Genomic DNA, 22,391 nt, shown 5'->3' with positions numbered 1-22,391 from the left:
ACAACAAAAGAGACCCTGCCTCCATTGATGTGGAGTCACTTCGGTGTATTCAGTCTCCCAAAGAGAATTGGTTTTATCACTTTAATCCTCATTCTATACTTCTTCCACACCTCATCTTTTAAGGCCACAGAAACACATGGTATTGTTGCACAAAATGTAGCCAACACATACATTTTATTATTCAAACGTTCAAACCACTGTGTTCACATTGAATGATTTTAACCGCAAGTCACTTACATGTCACAAAATGGCTTTTCCAGTTCTTCCCCAATTCCTAAATAAAATCTAAATGTATGTGAAACCAAATGAATTAAACAAACCTGCTTGTTTTTTTGTTTTTTTTTTAATTTTTTTTAAATTTTATTATTATTATTTTTTTACAAACCTGCTTGTTATTGTCTTCATTTCATTACAAGTTCCCACATATATTTATCACCTTTTCCTTGAGCAAGAAATTATGTCAAATGAGCATCAAACAAAATTGGAAACACAACTATCCCTTGGCGTAGTTGACACTACAGGTTTCATACACAACAAAGTTCATGTGGTTTTCATGAGACTGGAAAAAGTTAGGCAGGAGCATTTTATTCCCTACAGGCCCAACTAAGGCATGATAATACTATCAATTATGGGCATACCTTGAAGAGAAGCAAAAAGAGAACCACATACTATCCACTCTCAAATCACTCAAATACATAATTCCACATACCATGGGGATGTGTGTGTGTGTGTGTGTGTGTGTGTGTGTGTATGCATAAAATATACAAATGATTGTGGGGATGCCATAAGCTGGTGCTCGAACCACTGAATCAATGGTGATGAAATCTGCAGTTGAGATTCCTTTGATCACAAGGATGATTTGTATTTTTACTTTTTTTTGTTTTGTTTAACTTTAGCCATTTATTCTTGCACAACCTATTCATTCACTCTAATTTAAAAAAAAAAAGCAAAAAAAAAAAAAAGCAATACACTTCAAGACTTGTCTGCTGAGAGTCAAACATCAAAGTCAATATGAAAGAATGATGCATGAAAAGAGAGATGAACACAAATGGTCTTTCTGCTGGTCTGAAATAAATTGGTGACAATTTTTTTCTGTGGTGCATGTGTTGCCTTGTCTGAGATTCACTTGTGTAACACATTCAGTATTCACTAATTTAGCCAGATGAAAGCCACAAACTACTTTCTGATTATTTAACGATGGAATTCACTTCAAATTGCAAGCAGATCACTTTGCAATTTGTTTCATAACCACAAATATCAAGTTAATACGAAAACAATTAAAGGCTCTTGAAATGGAGACCAGGGCAGACAGCTCAGCTGTTCTGTCCTCTCCTGCAGAGATGTGCATAGGGTTTATGATGTGTCACTGATGTCTCTCATTGGAAAAGTGGCTTAACAATACAATCTGAGATCGTGAGGAGAGTGGCAAACAGTGGCAAAAATGCAGGGGTTAACAAACGGGACTAGAGGAAACATTACCAACTAAAATGCGTTGTCTGAATGTTTGCTTGTGACACCGAAAGTCATCTGGTCTGACTCATTGTGGTCAACAATTTAGGGTGTGCTAATCTTAAATCTAAACTGAAGTATTAACAACAAAACTCAGATGTTTGTCTACAACACTCCAAAAAGTACACAGTATGCATTCTTACTCTTATCAATACATCAATCAAAATTATACAAATCTGACATCTCTTGGGGGAAGAAATCTGATATGCAGGTAACCTGGAACAAAGTTTGTCATGATGTGCCAATGTGAAGCACCACAGTTCCAACTGTTCTGCATAACTACTGAGTTCAGAAAGCAGTGTAGTTGGTGTTGGCCAAGTTACTCATTGCACCGCTTCCCATGCTGCTGTACCCACTGCCACTGCCGCCCATGTAGCTGTTCATTCCTGCAACCAGGAAGACTGTGTTACATGGTGTTAGATTTATGTTGTATGTGAAAGTATTTTGATTAGTAATACAATAATCAAACATCAGACACTATAATTTCCATTTCACTGAATCATCTTACAGAATCAATGTGCTATAGCTGGTGAACTTTGTTTTTTAATAAATAAAAATGGATTTTTTTCTTTTTAAAAACATTCTTTGATAATTTTGCTGGTGTGTCACGCTCCAAGTTTAAGCATTTTTCTTTCTTCAGTTTAACAGTTGTTTTACTTTAATTTATCCATTCCGTTTATACTAAAAGCTTGATTTATACACAGTGAGACATTCTGCCAGACACAATGCATGTCATGTGTATGGTTATTCTTTCTTTGATATTATGTTCAAACTAATTGGCTTTAGCCAGAAACATCTGCATACACTACTTTAACTAACCAGTCTTTCAGGACAGCAGGCATGCATACTAGAATGTAGTTTCAGCATTATTTGGACACTTCTTACCACACTCCTAAAACTAATTCTCCACCTATCTTTGGAAATAAATTTAGATTCTGGACAGCTATGTTGACAAGCACAGGCTACCTTTGTGTACAGAAGAAAAACAAGGCCACCTGATTTTCAACCACTCCATAAGAAATCTTTTGGCTATTCCCCAAATTTACATGCTTGCTTATTTCCAAGATAAAAAAAAATCTAGCATTGTTTTTGAAACATTTAATCAATAAAGGTCATTAACCCACATTCCAATGGCTTTTAGTAAAAAAACAAAACAAAAAAACAAAAAGAAACAAAAGTCACCATCTCAGAACAAACAACAACAAACACCACAGACCAGGCAATAAAATAACCAACCCACACTGTTAACATGGAAAACCCTGCTTTAGTTCTTACCTTGGCCTCCATAACCATCCCCTTGACTGCTGCTGCTCATACCATAGCCTCCACTGCCCATGCTGTTGTTGTTGTACTGCTGGCCACCACCATACTGCCCTGACTGACTGCCAAAGCCCCCCATGCTGCCACCTCCTGAACTGTAGCCTCCACCCATGTTGCCGCCATTGCCATAACTACCACCATTGCTGCTGTAGCCACCACCTCCCATGCTACTTCCACCACCAAAGCCTGATCCCATGTCAGAGCCTCCATAGCCCCCCATGCTCGAGTCACCATGAGATGGAGCAGAATTCAGGAACAGCTCAATATAGCGGTGTTCTGCACACATATCATATCACCACTTATAAAAGTCTTTTACTTTACGAGGCCTAAGCAAAGGCTTAGTTCTGTGTTCTGATAATTCATGTGTTTTTCTTTATTCTAATGACTACCTGTCATTTTGTAGAAAAAGAAAACCAAGTAATGGCACATATTTTACATGAATCAAACATTCTGTGCAAACCATCTGTAACAAAGAGTTGAAATCATACGAGTTTTAGTAAACAATTTACCATATGATATACACATTTATGAGTAAACACACATTTTTCATATTTTAAAATATCTTTTAAAAATTTTTTTTATACAAGCATAGTAACTGGCAGACAGCAAAGTTCAATTATATAAGGCCATGCTTGTTTGAAAGATGTGCTTGTAAAGCCTTATGTGACACAGCACACAAAAACCCAGCTAAAGATGGAATTTGTCATTTTTGACATTAATGTTCTTTCTGAAAGTTTCAAAAACAAAGAGTGACATACAAAAATCAGAACTGATCTACTGTACACAGTTTTTTCTCTTTTTTTTTTCTTTTTCAAAATTTGTGTGCCTGAAAAGAATAAGAAATCGGCTTATAAATAAAACATACATTTGCCTGCTTGTAACTTTAGAACAAGAATGATCTTGAACATGCATGTGGTGTCTGAAGATTCAGAAGTAAACTGTAAATTTCTGCATGAAAAAAAAAAAAGCACTAGAAAATTCCCTCTCTGTACTCAAACACTCTCTGTACTCAAAAAAAGTCAAGAATGGTGAGTGGAACAGTGACATGCCACAAGAGAGTAATGGCAACAGTTAATGTTCAAATGAGAGACAAAGTACGCATTTGTGTTTGAACAAAAAAATATTTCATGCCCCTAATGCTGATGAATCTTTCAAATTTTGGCTTTAGACCCCAGATCAAAATAGCATTTACCACCTGCAATCATAAAGTGTCTTGCTGCATCATTAGACTAAAAAGCCTGGGGTCGAAGGCATTGACAGTTGACGAATTTGCGCAGCAGTACCAACAGCCCCTAGGGCTTGAATAAGAAGACCGTGCCATGTTTAATGGAGGGAGTGAAAGTGCGTGCTAGTGTGTCTGTGTGTGTGCATGTGCATATACCCATGTGTGTGTGTGTAAATATGTATGTGTATGTATGTGTGTGTGTGTGTGTATGGCTGTTGATGTTTACAATTGAGTAATGGTTTCATACCTCTGCTTATATATCAAAAGTGTCACAAAATACCCTTTTTTTTCATACCTTCCTCCAATCAAAAATGTGTTTTGTTCTCTTTTTCTATGTATCACTTCTTCTTCCTCTTCTCATTACTATTCTTTCAAAAAATTTCTCTGTGTGTGTGTGTGTGTGTGTTGCCTTTTTCTTTACAATCTGTTATGATATGAAGTATCTATGTCTCTATTTTTGTTACTAAAAAAAGAAAAGAAATATATGGCTGCAACTTTAGCCGAGTTTTCGCGTGCTGTGTCACATTTTCTTTTAAAGCAGCAAAGCCATGTTCAGCCAGCAAAAACAACCATTATGGCACAGTGATTAGTCATGGACTGACTGGCTGGATGTGAACTTTAATCCTAACTACTTCTTCCGCGTTTGTGTGCTGCAACTCCCACGTTCACTCGATTGTACACAAGTGGGATTTTACATATATGACCGTTTTTACCCTGCCATGTAGGCAGCCATACTCTACTTTCAGGGATGTGCATACTGGGTATGTTCTTGTTTCCATAACCCACCAAATGCTGACATGGATTACAGGATCTTTAACATGCATATTTGATCTTCTGCTTGCGTATACAAACAAAGGAGATTCAGGCACTAGCAGGTCTGCACACTTGTTGACCTGGGAGATCAGAAAAATCTCCACCCTTTACCCACCATGCGCCGTCACCGAGATTCAAACCCATGACCCTCAGACTAAAAGTCTAACACTTTAACCACTCAGCTATTGCGCCCATACAATCCTAACAAAATCACTGAATTTTTTTTAGCCATAAATGGCTCTAAAATAGAGTTCAGAATGCATCATTTACTACTACGGATGATACAAAAGTAAAATTAGTTCCTTACGCATGTTGGATTTATGTTTCTTCATAGCTTCCAGGGCCTCTTGATGTGTGGCAAAATCTACATTTGCTTCTCCTGATGGACGACCTGTATCGCCCATCTCAAAATTAACACGCACAGGCTGCAGAGGGGAGAAAAACTGAAAAAGAACAAGTATGCAAGTTAAAATGACAACTGCAATAAAGGGTATTACCATGAAATAAACTTAAATAAGAAACTTGCATTGTGAATGGTAAATGAAGTTTAATTTTCTATGACAGTTTTTAAAAAAAGCTTTTTTCATACACCTTTTGCAATTTACACTGTGGTTCCATATTGATTTTGAAAACATGGAGCAGTCTTGTCATACACTTCACTTGTGAATAGCAGTAGTAAATTCTGAAATCACTCACATTCAAATGATGGAGTGGCATTGTGTTTGTTGGTGTGTGTGTGTGTGTGTGCGTGTGTGAGAGAGTAACTTCAATGAGCATGTGTGTGTGTGCATGCGTGTGGGCATATGTGCCTGTGTGTGTGCATGCATGTGTGCATGTGTGCGTATGAGTGTGTGTGTACAACTTCAATGAGCAATCACAAAATATACATCAAGGGCCATTTATCAACATCAGACCTGACTATTTCTCATCATACCACCACAAAACTAACTGTTCCTATAATCGTAATCACCAAAATAATTCTAAACATTATACAACAAATAGGCTTCCCCCCCTAAATAACATTAATTCTCATTGTATTTTAGATACTACTGAATAAATAAGATCAATCCAATTCAAAGTTTGATCAGATCTTTTCAAATATATAATTCTTCGTTCGTGGGCTGTAACTCCCACGTTCACTTGTATGTACAAGAGTGGGCTTTTACATACGTTCACTTGTATGTACAAGAGTGGGCTTTTACATGAATGACCGTTTTTATCCCACCATGCAGACAGCCATATTCTGTTTTTGGAGGTGTGCATGCTGGGTATGTTCTTTTTTCCACAACCCACCAAAGTCTAACATAGATTACAGAATCTTAAATGTGCATATTTGATCTTCTGCTAGCATATACACAAAGGGGGTTCAGGCACAAGCAGGTATGCACATATGTTAACCTGGGAGATCAGAAAAATCTCCACCCTTTACCCACCTGGCGCCATTACAAAGATTCAAACTAGGGACCCTCAGACTGAAAGTCCAACGCTTTAACCACTCAGCTATTGTGCCCGTCAACTATAAAATAATATTAGCAAAAGAAACATTTCAAGCTAGTTCTAAGAAAACATTCATTTTCAAACAAAATCATTGCTGAGATGTTTATCATGGATCATGACAATCACCCTGGACCATATCCATAATGGGGATGGCAACATTCGTTTTATCTTTTTTCAACCATCCTTTCCAGTTTGCTTTCTCTACCATTTGCAGTTGCGGAGAAAATGCAAATGTTTATCATGGACACACACAGGCAATGGAAAAAGGGTAATTGCATGCTCTATGGACAAACATAAGTATAAAAAAAAGCTAAGCATTCTTGCTTTAAGTATTAAAAATGAGACATACAGTGCTGTAACAAAAGCTATGGACGTACATCAAAGACATCTTGTTCTTGTGCTTGGAAAGGAAGGCCGCGCATGTGCACAGAATGTCCAGTCTTGCTCATGTACTGACTGCCAGGGCCACGACGCTGGTCATCCATTCCATCAGCATAACGTCCCCTCATTCCGCCACGGCCCCGACCCCCATAGCCAAAGCCACTGCCGTTGTACTCATCATACTCTTCATCATAGAAGCCTGTTCAGAAGAAATTTCACAAATGCACTGTTTAATATACATATAGTTTCTGGCCATTTTGCAGTTTTGTTCTCTGGCCATTTTGCAGTCTTGTTCTCTTTTTCACCTAATCAAAATATTCACAGAATATCTAATTTTTCACCTTGATGTTCAAATCATTATAAACAAATAAAAAATGTGGGTTTTGTCTGACTGGACTAACTGCGCTTTACTGACATAGTCACTATATTGTTGCAGATGTATCTCTTTTAACTATTAATCAAAACATCCCAAGTTTCATTATACCAAGGTCACATTATTCAAAGACTTAGCAAAATGTGTGAAGGTATAAGTGAAATCACAAATCTATGTACCTTACCTTTGACATTTCTGCCACCACGACCTCTGTTGTAACTGCCACCCATGGAGCCAGCACCTGGGCCCATGGAACTGCCACCATAGCGATCACCACGATCGTACGGACCTGGCCGACCCATAGATCGGAATCCCCTGTCTCGTCCAGTAACGGCATTAGCTTCAGCCAGACAGCTCTTGAAAATCTCTATGTATCTGTAATATCATGCAGTTATGGCTCACACTTTCAAATAAATGCAAGAAAAATCACTTTTAAACAATATGGATATGTAGACATTTTAAAACCAAATGTTAGTATTCACTGTTTATACATGTCCAGCTGAAGTCTCCTTTGTCTAATACACTGTCCGCCACTGTCTGTCAAGAGAGTACACCATTTTATGTTCACAGTCTGGAATTCTAAAACTGGTAATGAAGTCACCAGGACCAGTCTGCGTGAGCAATCTTTGCAGCACTAATTCCAGACTGAAGAAATTTCTTTATGCTAAGCAAACATAGTGCTGCTAAGATAGCTCATGCAACCCTGCATAAGTTCAACACAGTACTGATCTATGATATGTCCCTAAAATAGTATATATTTATATGTAGCCTTTTCCCCTCTACCAGTAAGTTTGATTAACACAATCTACCAGATGATTTATATGGTACTTGACATGCTGACAATAGCTACAGGCAGAGAGAACTAAACAAGGTCATCAAACTCACATAAAAAAACAACAACAGGGAAGCGACAATGTTGGTGCCCAGACAAAGAAATATTACCTAATCATGTATTACTAATTACTGATGCCCACATTCCATGCATCAACTTTGCAAAGTAACATGCAAAACATTATTGAACACACATACACTGACACACACAATATTTTAGACAACTCATTTATGCTTGTCACACATTTTCCTCCACCAATTATACAAACTACAGACACATTTCTCTTTGTCTTCTTCTGTATTCAGCTTCTAACAAACAATTAACTAATAAATAAACTTCCTATATTCCAGGGTTCATAACATTTTTTTAAAACTCCACCCAAGGTAGAGTTCAAAGTACATTTACTATTTATATTCATAAATAATCTGTATCATTATCCCCACCCTTAAAACAAAATTGCAAAGACATGGCGAATCCCATTTTGTACTTACCCATTGTCCAAAGGACACACTGCATTTTCTCAGTGGTAATTATTTCCCGTTTATGTTCAAGTGTGTCACATCTGTGTTTAACCTTTGTTGTAGCACAAATGGGTCCACCTCATGTTGATGCCATAATAAAACCTTTCAAATCATGACCCAGTCCCTGTATCTAAGAACCCCAATGTCAGTGCCATTACAATTACCTTCCTCTCAATTATGCAGACCAAACAAGAAGCAAATGACGGACAAAATCACATCATCCCTCCCCTTATAACTGAACACAAAACCAGTAACCATTCCTTTACCATAGAGCAACATTAGTAATTTCTTTTGTCATAATCATAGGTTTCATTCCGGTTTTGAATGCCAAAATATCTATGACTTTTCAAGAAAACATCAATTTTCCACGTAAGTTCTGTATAAACACCTAATGGCTGAAACAGTGGGTCTAAAAACTCTAATCAAGTTACCCCATTCTTGCTCTCAGGGCCCTCTTGTCTGTTGTTACAAAGCAGATAAGCCAATGGCACTGGCAGAATATTACTATTAGTAAATCCATTATATTAGACGAAGGTCATTGTAATAATGCCTTCGAATGTTAGTGGACTGTACAAAACAACATTCATTGTGACTTCTGTCTCTACTCTGAAGGAAACTGTTGAACAGCTGCACGCGCGCACGTGTATGTGTGTGTGTGCGTGTATTTTCAAAGATATTTGCGTCACACATTGAACAAGATGGGTCACACACTGAACAACAATGCATGGGTTTAAACAAGTAGAGTGAGCACTGGTTCAGACTTCACCTATCAAATCTAGTAATTGCAGGAAACAATAATATCCACAAATATATATCTTCTAAAAATAAACATCTGTATCTGTACAAGAACAACCATACAGTGATATATGATTCATTTCATTCTGGATAGTCTCACAGCATTTAAATTCTCTCACTCTTTTTTTCAATCAAATTATTTTCTCTTGTGCACCTTTGTTTCTGCCAATTTAATGATTTTAATTTCAGAATTCCCACTGTATTGTGTCTTTTTAGCAAAGACTTCAACAGATTGTACTTTCATTTCCCCCTATCCCCCCAAAAAAGATACGTCCACATTGCATTCTTTCCCCAAAGATTTGCTAACTTCTGCCACCTCCGCCCCACCCTCATCCATATGGATATGAAGAGGTCTATGAGCACAATACACTGCTCTGTTATTCAGTTTCTATCCAATGTTGACATCATGCACTGATGTGCCATTCAAACTGGGGGTATGCTATACCCTCTTGAAAGTTTTAAGTCCCCTGGTATGGTAATCTTAAAATGTTACATACATGAAGAAGTCAATGAGCACCATATCCTGCTCTGTTAAAGTTTCTACCCACTATTGGCATCATGGACAGGTGTGTCATTCACACTGGACGGTGCTATGCACCCTCAAAAGTGTTAGGATCCCAGTATGTTTAACTTAAAATATTACACACAAATGTATCTTGTTCACATCACAGTTCATCAATAGTCACAGCTGGTACCTCCCTGTAATAACTTCAAACTTTATTCTGCAGTTGTGGCATGCATCCACCTTATTTTCCCAATCACTAACCCCCTTTTTCCCCCCAGTTTGTTCACAATCCAAGTTTCTGGGACAGCAACACTTTTGTTCTTCTTCAGCAGGCGACTTCTTGTTTTTTGACTGTTGGTCATGCTCTGTCTTTCATTCCAGCAGTTTTCTGGCTGCAGACATTCTCTTCTGTGCTGTATTCATTTATACTTGAATATTCCCTTTGATTCTATTTGCTCTTGAACATCAGTTTCTGTGAAAAAGTGCATTAACTTCTGTCACCCTACTTCTTCATGTATCTGTGCTATGTAAATTTCCTCTTATCATTCTGCTCTCTCTTCACTTGTAATGTGTTCACATTTTTTATCATAGCTCCAATGTTAATACACATCTAACAGCAGATCTGCTTTAACTCTTTCACTGCCACATTCTAATTCAGTTGATCACTCTGTGTACTGTCATCTTCCATCAGCTGAATTTTAAAGCACAGCTGCCTTCAAACCAAAGCATGTTTTTTTTTGTTTTTATTTTTTGTTGTTTGTGTTTTTGATTTCCTTCTCTTTGATAAAACATTATTGACATGGGAGTTAAACAGCGACTTTTGGTCAGCACTGTGGGGTGCAGCAAAAGGATGATTTTCTCTTTGCAATAAAACAGTGAAAGAGATAAAGACAGCAGGGTACTTTTTGTGGGAAGGGTGACAAGTATCAATGATTCAAATTATGTACCACATCAAAATGGAGCCAAAACTACCAGAACAGTGAAACCTGCTTTCAAGCACAAAACCAATTCAAATAGCTTTACTTGTCACACATGGTGCATCTTTCATTCCAGAAAAAATTCTTTACTTAAATCAGTTTCTTTTTCCATTTTCTAATTCTATTCCATAAAAAATATATTATTATTCCATAAAACAAAAGAAGCAGCTATTGCATTATAGAAATATTTATCAAAATTTAGAAAGAATAAATGCTCATGAAAAACAAAACAGCAAAATAACTATCAACTGCCTTCAAATTTACAATATTGCTTTTCCATCTTCGAAAGTGTCATTATGTCTGAACCAGCAGGTTTAACTGAGATTGTGTGACCCCTCCACAATTCAAGAGAGAGCAGAAAAAAAAGGAAACTGTAAGTTTGCAAACAGGTCAGAAATAAATAAATAAAGGTATAAGGGATATGGTAGGGTATCACCATGACCCAACCACTGTGCCCTGGTAACAGTGACGAAGAAAGAAACAACAGAGGCGGTGTGCCCCATCAGGCCCGGCCATCCCACCTGTGCCCTATGCGATCCTTGTGTTTACCCAGGGCCCTTTCTGCTATGTCCTGGGAAGCGAACTGTACAAAGGCCTCCCCCGTGCTGCGCCCCAGACGATCCTCAGGTAGCATAATCCCATTCGGAACAATCTCCAACCCTAATTCGCCCACCCAACAAACAAGAGCATAAACATTTAGCACCTAGGCTTTGCTGCAACTGGAGAGATGTACAATGTCCAAAATGTGAAAGCATACCAATTCATTAAATGTGAGTTTTATATCCATAATATAAGGCTAATTACTGGTAGCCTTTAAAAAAAAAAACACAAAAAAAAACAAACCATGCAAGAGTAAAGAAGTGCTTGCTGATCAGTATGTGTGTGTGTGTTGTATGCGTGTGTGTTGCATGTTTTCTATTGTGTGTGACACAGTGAGACAGAGAGAATCTGATTACACATGCTCATATGCTAGCATGTTCATGTCTTCTGTTTTAACTGCTCCACCTCCCTGGAGTTGGAACTGTACCCAACAAAATGCAATCATGGTCATGATTACACAGTATCATGACACTGAAGTCGGGAGATCTACTAAATATTTTTAACGCAGCTTTCCATAACATTTGACAAGTAATGTGTGCAGGCAAACGCAGAACTCCTATCAAAAGTTAAAATACCAAGAATATTACACTCAAAGCACGAGGTACTTTCATCATCTATTTCACATTTGTGCAACCACAACTATTTCAATTTCTGAGATCTAACTCTAAATAATCATTAATCACTGGATAATCTTGTCTCACTGCAATTCAAAAAGTTATATAACAAACTTAAAAAGGTGTTACTTTAAACTGAATGTGTTTTTCCCCAAAAAATGAGTCATTTTACAAACATGTGGTTGAGGCTTGTTAAATCAATTAGGAATAAGCTGATAAGTGTCTGATATAGCCAATGCTTTTCTCAACCTCTTTTTTTAAAGCTTGTGAACACAGAGGACAAACACTTTGTGTCTCAACTGCTTTTTGTTTTATAGTTCAAGTACTGATTACAACTAAATCTACAGGAAATGCAAATCATGAAGTACATGACTATAAATGCAACTGTTTTTCTTGTGTGCGTGTTAAAAATAGAAATACATTCAAACCTCATTGCACGTGATCAAATATTGACTTTCACTTTTATCTTCTTTTTTCTTTTCTTAGGAGCACACATTATCAAGCTAATTGAAACATTTCATTAAAAATCTTTTCTGAGAGCTGGTTGTGCAGCAGCATTGACCATTAAAATGATAGATAGTTGGTCAGCGTTATCACTTCTTTCTTCTTTTTTTTTTCATTGATAAAGCTTCATTCTTCTTCAACCAACTCCACTTTTATTTGACATTCATTACTTGAAATATATTCAATTATTAATCATGAAGTTCATGAACAGTTAAAAACACTGACCATTCTCAATAACAACTGGATTATATTAGATGCATCATATGTAGCCAGAACACGATTCTTTCTTCATTATAAAGATTTTAGCTGTCTGTGACATATTAGAAGGTGTATGTGGACTTCGAGAATCAAAACAATAAAAAACTGCTGAATGGCAACTACAGTCTCCAACCTACCTACCCACCACTAAACTGCACCTTCTTGTAGTCAACATTTTGAGACAAAACCTACCAAGGAGCTAATCAATAATTCCTTTCCCTCCGTCTTCCACATATTTTTCATGGTAAATCTCTATACTGTCAAAAGATTCAGTAACTGACTCACTGACAAAAAAGAAAAAGAAAAAAAAAAGGCTGTTGATGCAGTCTATTATCAATTTCAACTTGTATGTATTCCATTCCAATGGAAGGAAATATTTTCTCCATGGTATCCCAAACCAGTCATTCAAGACAACTTGGGCTTGACTGCATGCTATCAGTATCTGTACCATACTTACAAGTCCATTAACACAATCAGCTGATATTTGTTCATGCTAACCTAGGCAATCAGTCTTATACCAGAACTTCTCAGCACTTTGCATTCTTTTGTTCTGACCTTTTTAAAAAAAAAAAAATCTTTTATTCATAGGTATATGTATGACACGGGAAATTATATATTTTTTGTACTCAAATTTGACACAAATATTTTTGCCAGCCTTTTGATCTGAAAATCTAACATGACTGGTTGTGGTACTGGCAAAGGTGCCTACACAACTCACTGGAAAAGAAACGTATCTTCGAACACTGCAGTTTTCAAACCTTGGCACGAGTTACTCCTTCTGAGTACAATGCCACTACTACAGATGTCACTTGTAATGCAGCTCCATAACGGCAGAAGTTATACTGTGGTATTTACCAAAAGTACTCCATAAATTCATATGGACTAGAAATCAACCAGACCAGCACTACAGGAACCAGACAAAGTGAAAATTAAGGTGTGCTGATAAAACTCTTAAAACTTCTTTGTATTAAAAATAGCACTGTCATATAATTTTTAAAGATGGTTAAAAGTTGTATCTTTAAATGGCTGATATGATTTTGGACATTAAAGTATTAATAAAATGCAATGACATGTCGAGAACCATGCAGTCACTGACCCATGCTTTGAGCAAGTTTCCTCTTGCCACTGATTTTACTTTAGATCAATTCATGTGTATGGTTCAAAATCTGTACTGTCACAGGTCATCTGAAAAAAATTACTCCAGTCTTCATTTTTACTTTAATATTTCACAAAGTGCTAAACAATTTCTTATTCTCATTATGTTCTATTGTCCTGTGTTCATCACAATACCATTAGGAAAAAAAGAAGCAAAATCTACTGCCTGGTGAGTGTAAACAGTTAAGAAAGCAAATTGTACAGGATAAAAATAAAAAATAAACCAAACTGGTGTAGAGCTTTGTTCTAGAATATATGTACCTAAACCCACAGGGAAGAACAAGTGGTACAAATTATTTCAAATCTGTTGTAAGATAAGTTGACAATGAAGAAACAGGTGCTGCTTGTTGTCCTTCATTCAAAATACAAGTCTTTCAAACGGAATTTATGTTAGCAGGTGAGGTACTCACAGCTTACCATTTACAAAAAAACCCAACTTTTTATGACCAAGCTGATGAAATATTCATTTACCCATGTAACATGTTTTTTCATACTACCATGTATCCTGGGGTTTTTGGCCCTATCTGATGTAATGTTTTTCCCGATTTTAGATTTCTATTCAGATTTTCTCTCTGGAGTAAAAAAAAAAAAAAAAAAAAAATCACACTCTGTTAAATTATTTACCTGAGAAAAACTGGGCAATCTCTTCTTTAGAACAGCCAAATGGCAGACCCCTCAGTTTAAGGCAGGCATCACTCATCTTGCTGTGATCTGCTCCTGATCGCTTCACCACCCAGTCCATCTCACTCCTCTTTGAACGAAACACTGCACAGAAAAACAAAATCAATGTAACAAGACAATGTATTGATCAGGATTTCAGTGTGATGTAATATCAGTACTGGGCCTATGATTATCTAATTATCTAATTCTTGTAAATAGAATTATTTATATTGCTTGCTCATGAAAAAAAAAAATGTTCAGAATGGGTACATAAGATTTCATAGCCTTCCCTGAACAGCTGACCAAAATAACTGAGTCAAAACAGAGGAATGAAGGTCTCAACATTTTCTATCACACCACACCCCCAGAATCTCTCTTTTTTTTCTTTCTTTCTGTCTTTGTTTGTTTGTTTTTTGTTTTTTTTTGTTTTGTTTTTTAAGAGAAAAATCCACGAAAAAGCCACATGCAATGTTTAAGCAACAATAAATTGAAAAGAAAGTAAATTACAACAAAAGACAGATGAACTGTACATTTGAAACCACAGCACCTGACAATGTCACACTCACACACAAACTGCACAGTACAGCTAATCATAAACATAACAACAGCAGGAGTTTGTATTATACTCCAAGTTTGGTGATACATATACTTACCATGTCAAACTGATGCAAACTAGGCCTATTGGTTTTCTCTGTTTGGCCAAATTTCACGCAGCTAACAGTGAAAAGACGAGCCGTCTTGCCCGGTCCGCTCTTAGCCAATCAAACGCCTCTAAAAGCTATAAGCGCTGAATCATTCCTTTGGCCAAGGCACTCCACGCCATCTTGTCAGGTTTACGCTCTGTCTCGTCTTACGCTGTTTTTGGCTATTAAGCGTATTCATTGGGCCTTATTTTGCTGCATGCGGCTTGTGTTTATTGTATTCTTACATTCTGTGTACTCGATTCGACTCGGCCCCCTCGATTCGTTCGTTTTTCTCTACCTCTAAGTCGATCCTGTCTTTCCTTTCTCTGTTGGGGATCAGACTTTCGCTGGGTGCCTAAGCTCGGGTACCATGCCTCGTATGCCATCCCATGAAGGCAGGAATCATGAGGCTGGGATTAAGACTCGGCAAGAGACTCTCCCAGGCCCAACATAAATATGTCATAACTTTTCCTTAAAAAACAAAACAAAAAAAAACCCAGTCAATTCATTCTGGATACTCTTCATCTTCCACAGCACTGAAATCTGTCTTCAGTGTCATATTTGAGGAGTTCATGTAAAATATCCCCTAATCCCGCCTGAGCCACCATACTGTCTGAACTGCTGTCTGTGTCTGCTGAGCATGCACTTGCGGACTGTGTCGTCTGCTGTGTCACTGACCAGAAACGCTTTCTTGAATCTTTGTCATCTTTTATACTCTGTCCCAAACAGTGAGAAGCCATTGGCAAACTTCTACAAATGTTGCATGACGCATCTTTCCTGTTTTAATAAATGATTTCTTGCCTGTTGTCATCCAGTTCTTCAGCAGCTATGCAATTAACTTTGTGTAACATAAGATCGATCGTTTTCAACTTGAAGTCAGAGTTGTAGTCACAGCATCTGGTCTTAAGCATGGTGGTATCACATGTGTCTTGATTCATATTTTGATTAGAAACTGTACAGTGAAGCAGGAAGTGCAAAAACCTTGTGAAATTCATTGTCAGGCTGTGAGTTCATTGAGTAAACTCTCAAATACTGACCTGAGAACAGCTCATATTTCAACAAGATTTGTGATTTGAAAATGTGATGGTTGGACTTCAGTGCCAGCCAAAAATAGAATCAGGAAAATCTACATACTAGCTACAATCAATGTTTTAGCCACAGGGATCAAAGTGTAAGATCGAAGTAGCTGCTTATGGTATGGTAGCTTACCAAGTAATAGCAACAACAGACAGCATAACTGCATGAATAATTATCAGCAATTAAGTCAACAACACAAAGATTTTCTCAGGCAACTTTCCAGTAATCAATATTGAATACAAAGTTCTGCAGGTTAATGTTAATTTTGTTGAAATGGGTCACAAATACAATGGGCACACATTTATGCTTAAGTTACAAACCCTCAATATATCTTGATCCCATATGGGCGTTGTGTTTCTCCAGGGCTTTTTCCACATCATCGTCAGACACAAACTCCACAAAAGCTTCTCCACTGGCTCTTCCTTCATGGGAGTACGTGAGGTGCACGCCTCTTTCTCCTCCAGCAATTTGACTTTCTGTAGAATGTAAATCATTATGATTATTCACTATTGCAAAAATAAAAGTAATCTGTAACTACACATAACTTATGATTAATTATTCTTTGAATCCATAAACAACCACCTGCTAAAAACAAGCACTCCATGCATATACACATGAGATGATAAATCTAATTCTCACATCTGCTGCAGCCTTAGACTCATTTTCACTAACCCAAGTCAACTGTTGCAGTAAGTTGTTTGTGATTTATGCACTTATTGAAGAATATAGTTTCAGAAGCAATGTATCACCAACAAAGATCAACAAACAATATTTTCATATTGTAAGTGGGGGGGAAAAATATGACATTGCCAAAAGTTTGGAAATCTGCTCTGTACCTCTGCCATGCTCTTCAGACTGGACTTCCACTGGCTGTAGTGTTAAAAACAAGTTCATTCAATATTCATCCAAACAAAAACAAAAAAACTTAAGCAGAGGAATCTAACAGATCCAGAGCTCAATCACTTCAGTCAAAGCTTTGTTAAAAAGTTCCACAGGGCCAAAAAAACAAAAACAACAACAGCAACAAAAAAACCCTGCTGTCCAACTCCAAAGACACATATCTAACTGCACCTGTCATCTGCATATACGAATTTGTCTTTCTGTTAATGTGTCTGAAAGAGAGAGAAAGAAAGAATAACACTGACAAAAGTTTAATTGTGAGGCCACTGTCCTGTGTGAGAGAGTTCTTCCTATATCCCCTAGATTTTTTATGAAAAAAAGTTATATCTTTCATGCTTTTTAACATCTCTAAATCCATACACATGCATGGAAAAACATAAATAAAATTATATCTGATACATGCTGACTTCAAGATCATTCCACAAAACTTCACGTCTATTTCATTTACATTCTACTTTCTAGCCCAGCTCACAAGGCCACACTGAAGCTGAAACTATGTAAAAAGATAATACATCAAAGAAATTTCTTTCTTTCTTACCGCTAAAGAATTTTATAAGATCAGGAACGGTGGCAGACCATGGAAGACCTCGAACACGTACCACAAAATCTTCCATGATGATGAAAACTCACTGCAAAACAAAATGTGACAAATACAATTCAGTATATTTCTACTGCTTTTTCATACAATTTGAATTTCAATACAAATGACAAAATAATGAACAATATGAAAGCTTAATGATAAACTGCCTGGGTGTCTGATAATGCATAAATATGCAGGACTAATGTTTTTAAAGTGTGTGTTCGCATCTCCAGCTAAGCCAATCCAGCTACCGTAGCGGTCCCTGGGAATACACCCGACCGGCACAGCCCTAGCCATCTATGACAGTACTTACAAGTGGGGGAAAAAAAAAATGTGGGGGTGGGTGGACTTGCTGGCTGGCACAGTGGTAGGGGTTGGGGGGGCCTAAACAGAGGTGTTGGTGGGTAGTGGGAGCAGGGGGGGGGGTGAGTCTACTCTGTTGTGTTACAGGCAGGAGGTGAGTCTGGACTTGAGTCCAGTGACTCGGCTGTGACAACCCCCTGGGGCAGTGTATTCCATTCCGAGATGGTACGGGGGAAGAAAGACATGCAGGCATGTATGTCTAGTTGCAGGTATTTTTTTCCTGGAGCTCAGCCTGCTGTCTGATAGTGTTGGTAGACAGACTGAGTTGATGGAAATGAGACCATGGTGGAACTTGTAAAACATCTCCAGGTGATATTTTTTCCGTCTGACTTGTAGAGGGTACCAGTTGAGGGAGCTAAGGATGGAGCTGACACAAGATGTCTGCCGATGTTGGTTTGTGACCCTTCTTGCTGCTCGGCGCTTGACCTTTTCGATGGCCTGGATGTCACTGGCTGTATAGGGATCCCACAAAGATGCAGCATACTCAAGGATAGGTTAACAAGAGCTTTATACGCAGTTTCCTTTGTCTTCTTGTTTCCTATCTTCAAGTTGCGCCAGAGAAAGCCTAAGGTCTTGTTGGCTTTGTTGGTTATAGAACTGATGTAGAATATGCAGGATGAATGTACAGTGGAATATGTATAATGCTAACATCCATATTCTAAATATATTTCTGTTAATAATTACGATGTAATAATGAATTGCAATGTTTTAAAAGCGGATATGTGAAATGCTTTTATTTGAGAACATATGTTTATTACTCTTGTTTAATCAAGGAATCCGCGTGTATGGGGTGGGTTGGGGGTGGGTGGGTGCGGGTGTGTGCTGATTATCTGGTTGTGGTTTTCCGCAATTTATCTTTATTCTTATCTTATCTATTATAATCAATGTGCAATATAGTAGGCTATGCTTATAAATATAATTATATTCAAATGTTTCTTAATTCTTTCTGTTTTTACAGTAAGAATACTAGTTATTATCTGCAGTGTGTGGATGTATGTATGAAACGGTGTATGTGATATTTTTTTACATTTGTGTCTTTGTAATATTCGTAAAAGCTGTTGTTGACTTTTACAGTTATGGTCCCCATGTTGTTTACTTGTCTATGTTGTGATAATGCACCTGACCAAATTTCTCCAGTTGGAGATAATAAAGTTATTCTTATTCTTATTATGTGGGCTCCCCAGTGTAGGTCGTCATGGATATTCACACGAAGATATTTTGTGATGTTGACGTTTTCAAGTGGATGGCCATGGAGTTTGGAGTTTGGTGTGATCTTTTCCCTCTTTCTACTGACACTCAAGGTGGAGCACTTTTGCGGGTGGAATTGCATGGCCCACTGTTTCTCCCAGATGGAAAGGGAAACTACGTCTTCTTGGAGTGTTTGCTGGTCGGCTTCCTTCTTGATTATTTTGTTGCACATGGTGTCGGCTGCAAATAATCTGGCCTTAGATTTGATGGTATTTATGAGTGTCTGTACCCAATCTTGAAGGCAGCTATACTCCATTTTCAGGGGGGTTCACAAACATCAACATATTGTGGAAATGACATAGATTCATTTATGGTATCTTTCCTGTGTGTATTTGAACTTCTGCATGTGTATACATATTAAAACCAAGACAAAAAAGAGGTTGAAGCAATCACAGGTTGGCACAGATGTTGATCTTGGAGAACAGAAAAATCTCCACCTCAACTGTTGTATGTAACTTGAAAGTTAGATGCGCCAACATTCTGTTAATGTGTCATTGTACTTTTCTAGTAAAACATCCATTATCAGATTGTGATCTTAAACCTCTTCAGTGTCCCATGATGTATAAATACATCATGAAAAATGCACTGCTATTTGCCCCATGATGTGTATACTGTTTACGTCCACGTCATTTCAGGATTTTTCAGAGTTACATCTTAATGCTGATGTGTCCAAAAAGACACCAATCCAAAAGCTTGATGTGTACTTTCATAATCCTTGAGGAACAATAGCCAATCACATTCTGTATGGTAATTACTGGATATCACTGCCAGGAGCAACAGCCAATCACATTCTGTATGGTAATTACTGGATTTTATTGCCAGTAACCCTCCCAGAAAATTTCAAGATGGTGGATGATCAAACACAAACTGGATCTAGTGGCTTAAAATAGCAGTGTGATGCAAACATCCTTTGTGATTATGTTAGTTGTTACCCAAGATAGTGCCCAAGCTTTACTTGTCATTGAAGACGATGCTTTTTATACTTGTGGTAAAACAATCTATTCAGATAATTCACTAGACACAAATGAAGGTGACATTGATGATTTACAGAGAGGGTGGAGGTAGTTGTAGTGCTACATGTTGCAATAAAAGGAGAGAGAGCAGACACGAAGCCAAGGATAGCTCTGTGGCTGATCCAGAATTAACTTCAAAGACGACCCGTCCCCATTTTCAGGGCAGGGAGGGAGGGAGTGTCTGATGAAGGGGGTGGAACGATGTTGTGTGTTGCTTGAAATGTTTGAGAATCACTGAAGTGTGGTTTTTGAAAATCACATTGGCAATGATCAAAGAAGGGGATCAGCTATTTATTGCCTGAAGGCGAAAATCTTAACTGTACTCAAATCTCCTCTGCACTGTGTGGCAACTAGGTCATTGTTAACCTCTTTGATGTTCATTGTTGTCTGAAAGTGAGCATGAGGTGAGTGGGTGTTGCACTCAAGCATGACACATGAACTTGTGGGATGTGTGTGTGTATAATGTTTACTTCTCTTGAAAAAAACTATACTCAAGAAATGGTCTGTTTACCACAATTCTACTGCAGTTACCAAGAAAAATGATGGGCTGAAAATGTGTAGAATTCCAGAAATTTGGATTACAATTCAGGACTCTATGTATACATAAGGTACAGTGACACATTTAGTCTTTAGTTTTCATATATTTTCTAGGTTCATTTCAGGTGTTGTTAGTGTTACTGACACTAGTGACAATCTATAGATTACTGATTAGTATAACATATTCAGAAAGTATGTGAAGTGCATTTTTCTCACGATTATGGTTCACTCAGTCATTGCTAACCAGCAACCAGTGTTATGTAAGCTTCAATAGTTCAAACTATTAGTATTACAGTATCAGAAATTGACAGTCTGCTATTTACCTTGAAGAAAAGTATGGGTTATAATATATATACTGTTTTGCAGCAGTTCACACACTATTTCTTGTTAATTATTACCCTTCTTCTTCTTTCCCTTGACTACCACCTTCATCATTGTGAAGATTCTGTAGACCCTTCACAACCAGAAAACCATCTGGCAAATAGGAAGCAGGAGTCAAAATGATGCCCACATTGATGGGACTAATGATTTATTTAAGTCACAAAAGCAGCTCTAGGTTTGGAAAATATCCAGCACTGTTTGAGTGTATCTTTCTGTCATAACATTATGTATAATTTCTTTTGTCAACCTTTTTGTCCCAAAACCAATGATTTTCAACAGAAAATAATAAATCAAACTGACTGAATGAAAGATGAGCTAAAATCAATTAAGGAATTTGAATATGTTGTGCAAAATTGTCATGACTCACACATGAAAAACAGTCTGCACGAAATACTGAAAATAAATGAAATGATCACTCTCAGACCTTCGAAAAGACCGGTGAGACCCACAAAAAACGACATTTCCCCCCTCATACCGGAATGAGTAGCCTTCACAACAAGTCATGGACATTCGCTCCGCCAATTCCAGAGGAGAGGGGGAGGGGGAGAAATGTGGATATTGCCTAGAAAATCGTATTAATATAATGCGTGGTTAAGTGGGTTATCAGAATATCACTGAAAATTTCAACCAAGATGGCAAGAGACTGACTGAATGTTAATTTCAATTGCACCAGACTTTTATTCTCTTGGCATCAGGTTAAAGCGTATGTATTTGACATACAGCTCGTGTGGGAAGACATGGAAAATGAAAAAAGAAAAGAAAAAAGAAATGAACACTGGCCAATGTGACAATGAATAATGCAAATACATGATACAGCAATCATAAAAGTAGCAAACGCTAAACAAGTGCTGCATTATTTTAGCTTGTATGCAAATAATGTGCTGTATGCAGGGTGACTGTGGGTGATTTAACATAGTAATGATACTTCAAACGGGGCTTGGATTCTGCTTCCAATAAACTCACGTGTGATCAAATCCCTTTTTGTCGCAACTTGCCAACGATCAAGATGGCCGAGCTCTCAACACCGCATTGGTCGAAGAATTTTTTAATTTTTTCCTCGACATATTTTC

General features: G+C 37.5%; 1 protein-coding gene across 1 annotated transcript; it reads right to left on the bottom strand.

Annotated features, from left to right (window-relative positions):
• Nucleotides 1-142: 142 nt before the first annotated feature.
• On the bottom strand, nucleotides 143-22,391 carry LOC143279672 (heterogeneous nuclear ribonucleoprotein F-like). The gene is made up of 10 exons (XM_076583742.1): nucleotides 22,285-22,391; nucleotides 17,738-17,828; nucleotides 16,620-16,775; nucleotides 14,504-14,644; nucleotides 11,270-11,408; nucleotides 7,303-7,493; nucleotides 6,742-6,944; nucleotides 5,175-5,310; nucleotides 2,785-3,105; nucleotides 143-1,895 (listed from the first exon to the last, which is right to left on the bottom strand). The coding sequence occupies exons 2-10, from the start codon at nucleotides 17,811-17,813 to the stop codon at nucleotides 1,798-1,800; spliced, it is 1,461 nt and encodes a 486-aa protein (XP_076439857.1). The 5' UTR covers nucleotides 17,814-17,828; nucleotides 22,285-22,391; the 3' UTR covers nucleotides 143-1,797.

Source organism: Babylonia areolata, chromosome 1, assembly GCF_041734735.1.
Source record: "Babylonia areolata isolate BAREFJ2019XMU chromosome 1, ASM4173473v1, whole genome shotgun sequence".
NCBI classification, from domain to species: Eukaryota; Metazoa; Mollusca; class Gastropoda; order Neogastropoda; family Buccinidae; genus Babylonia; species Babylonia areolata.
The sequence above is the reverse complement of the archived record's forward strand: the minus strand, read 5'-3'. Positions and strand labels throughout refer to the sequence as shown.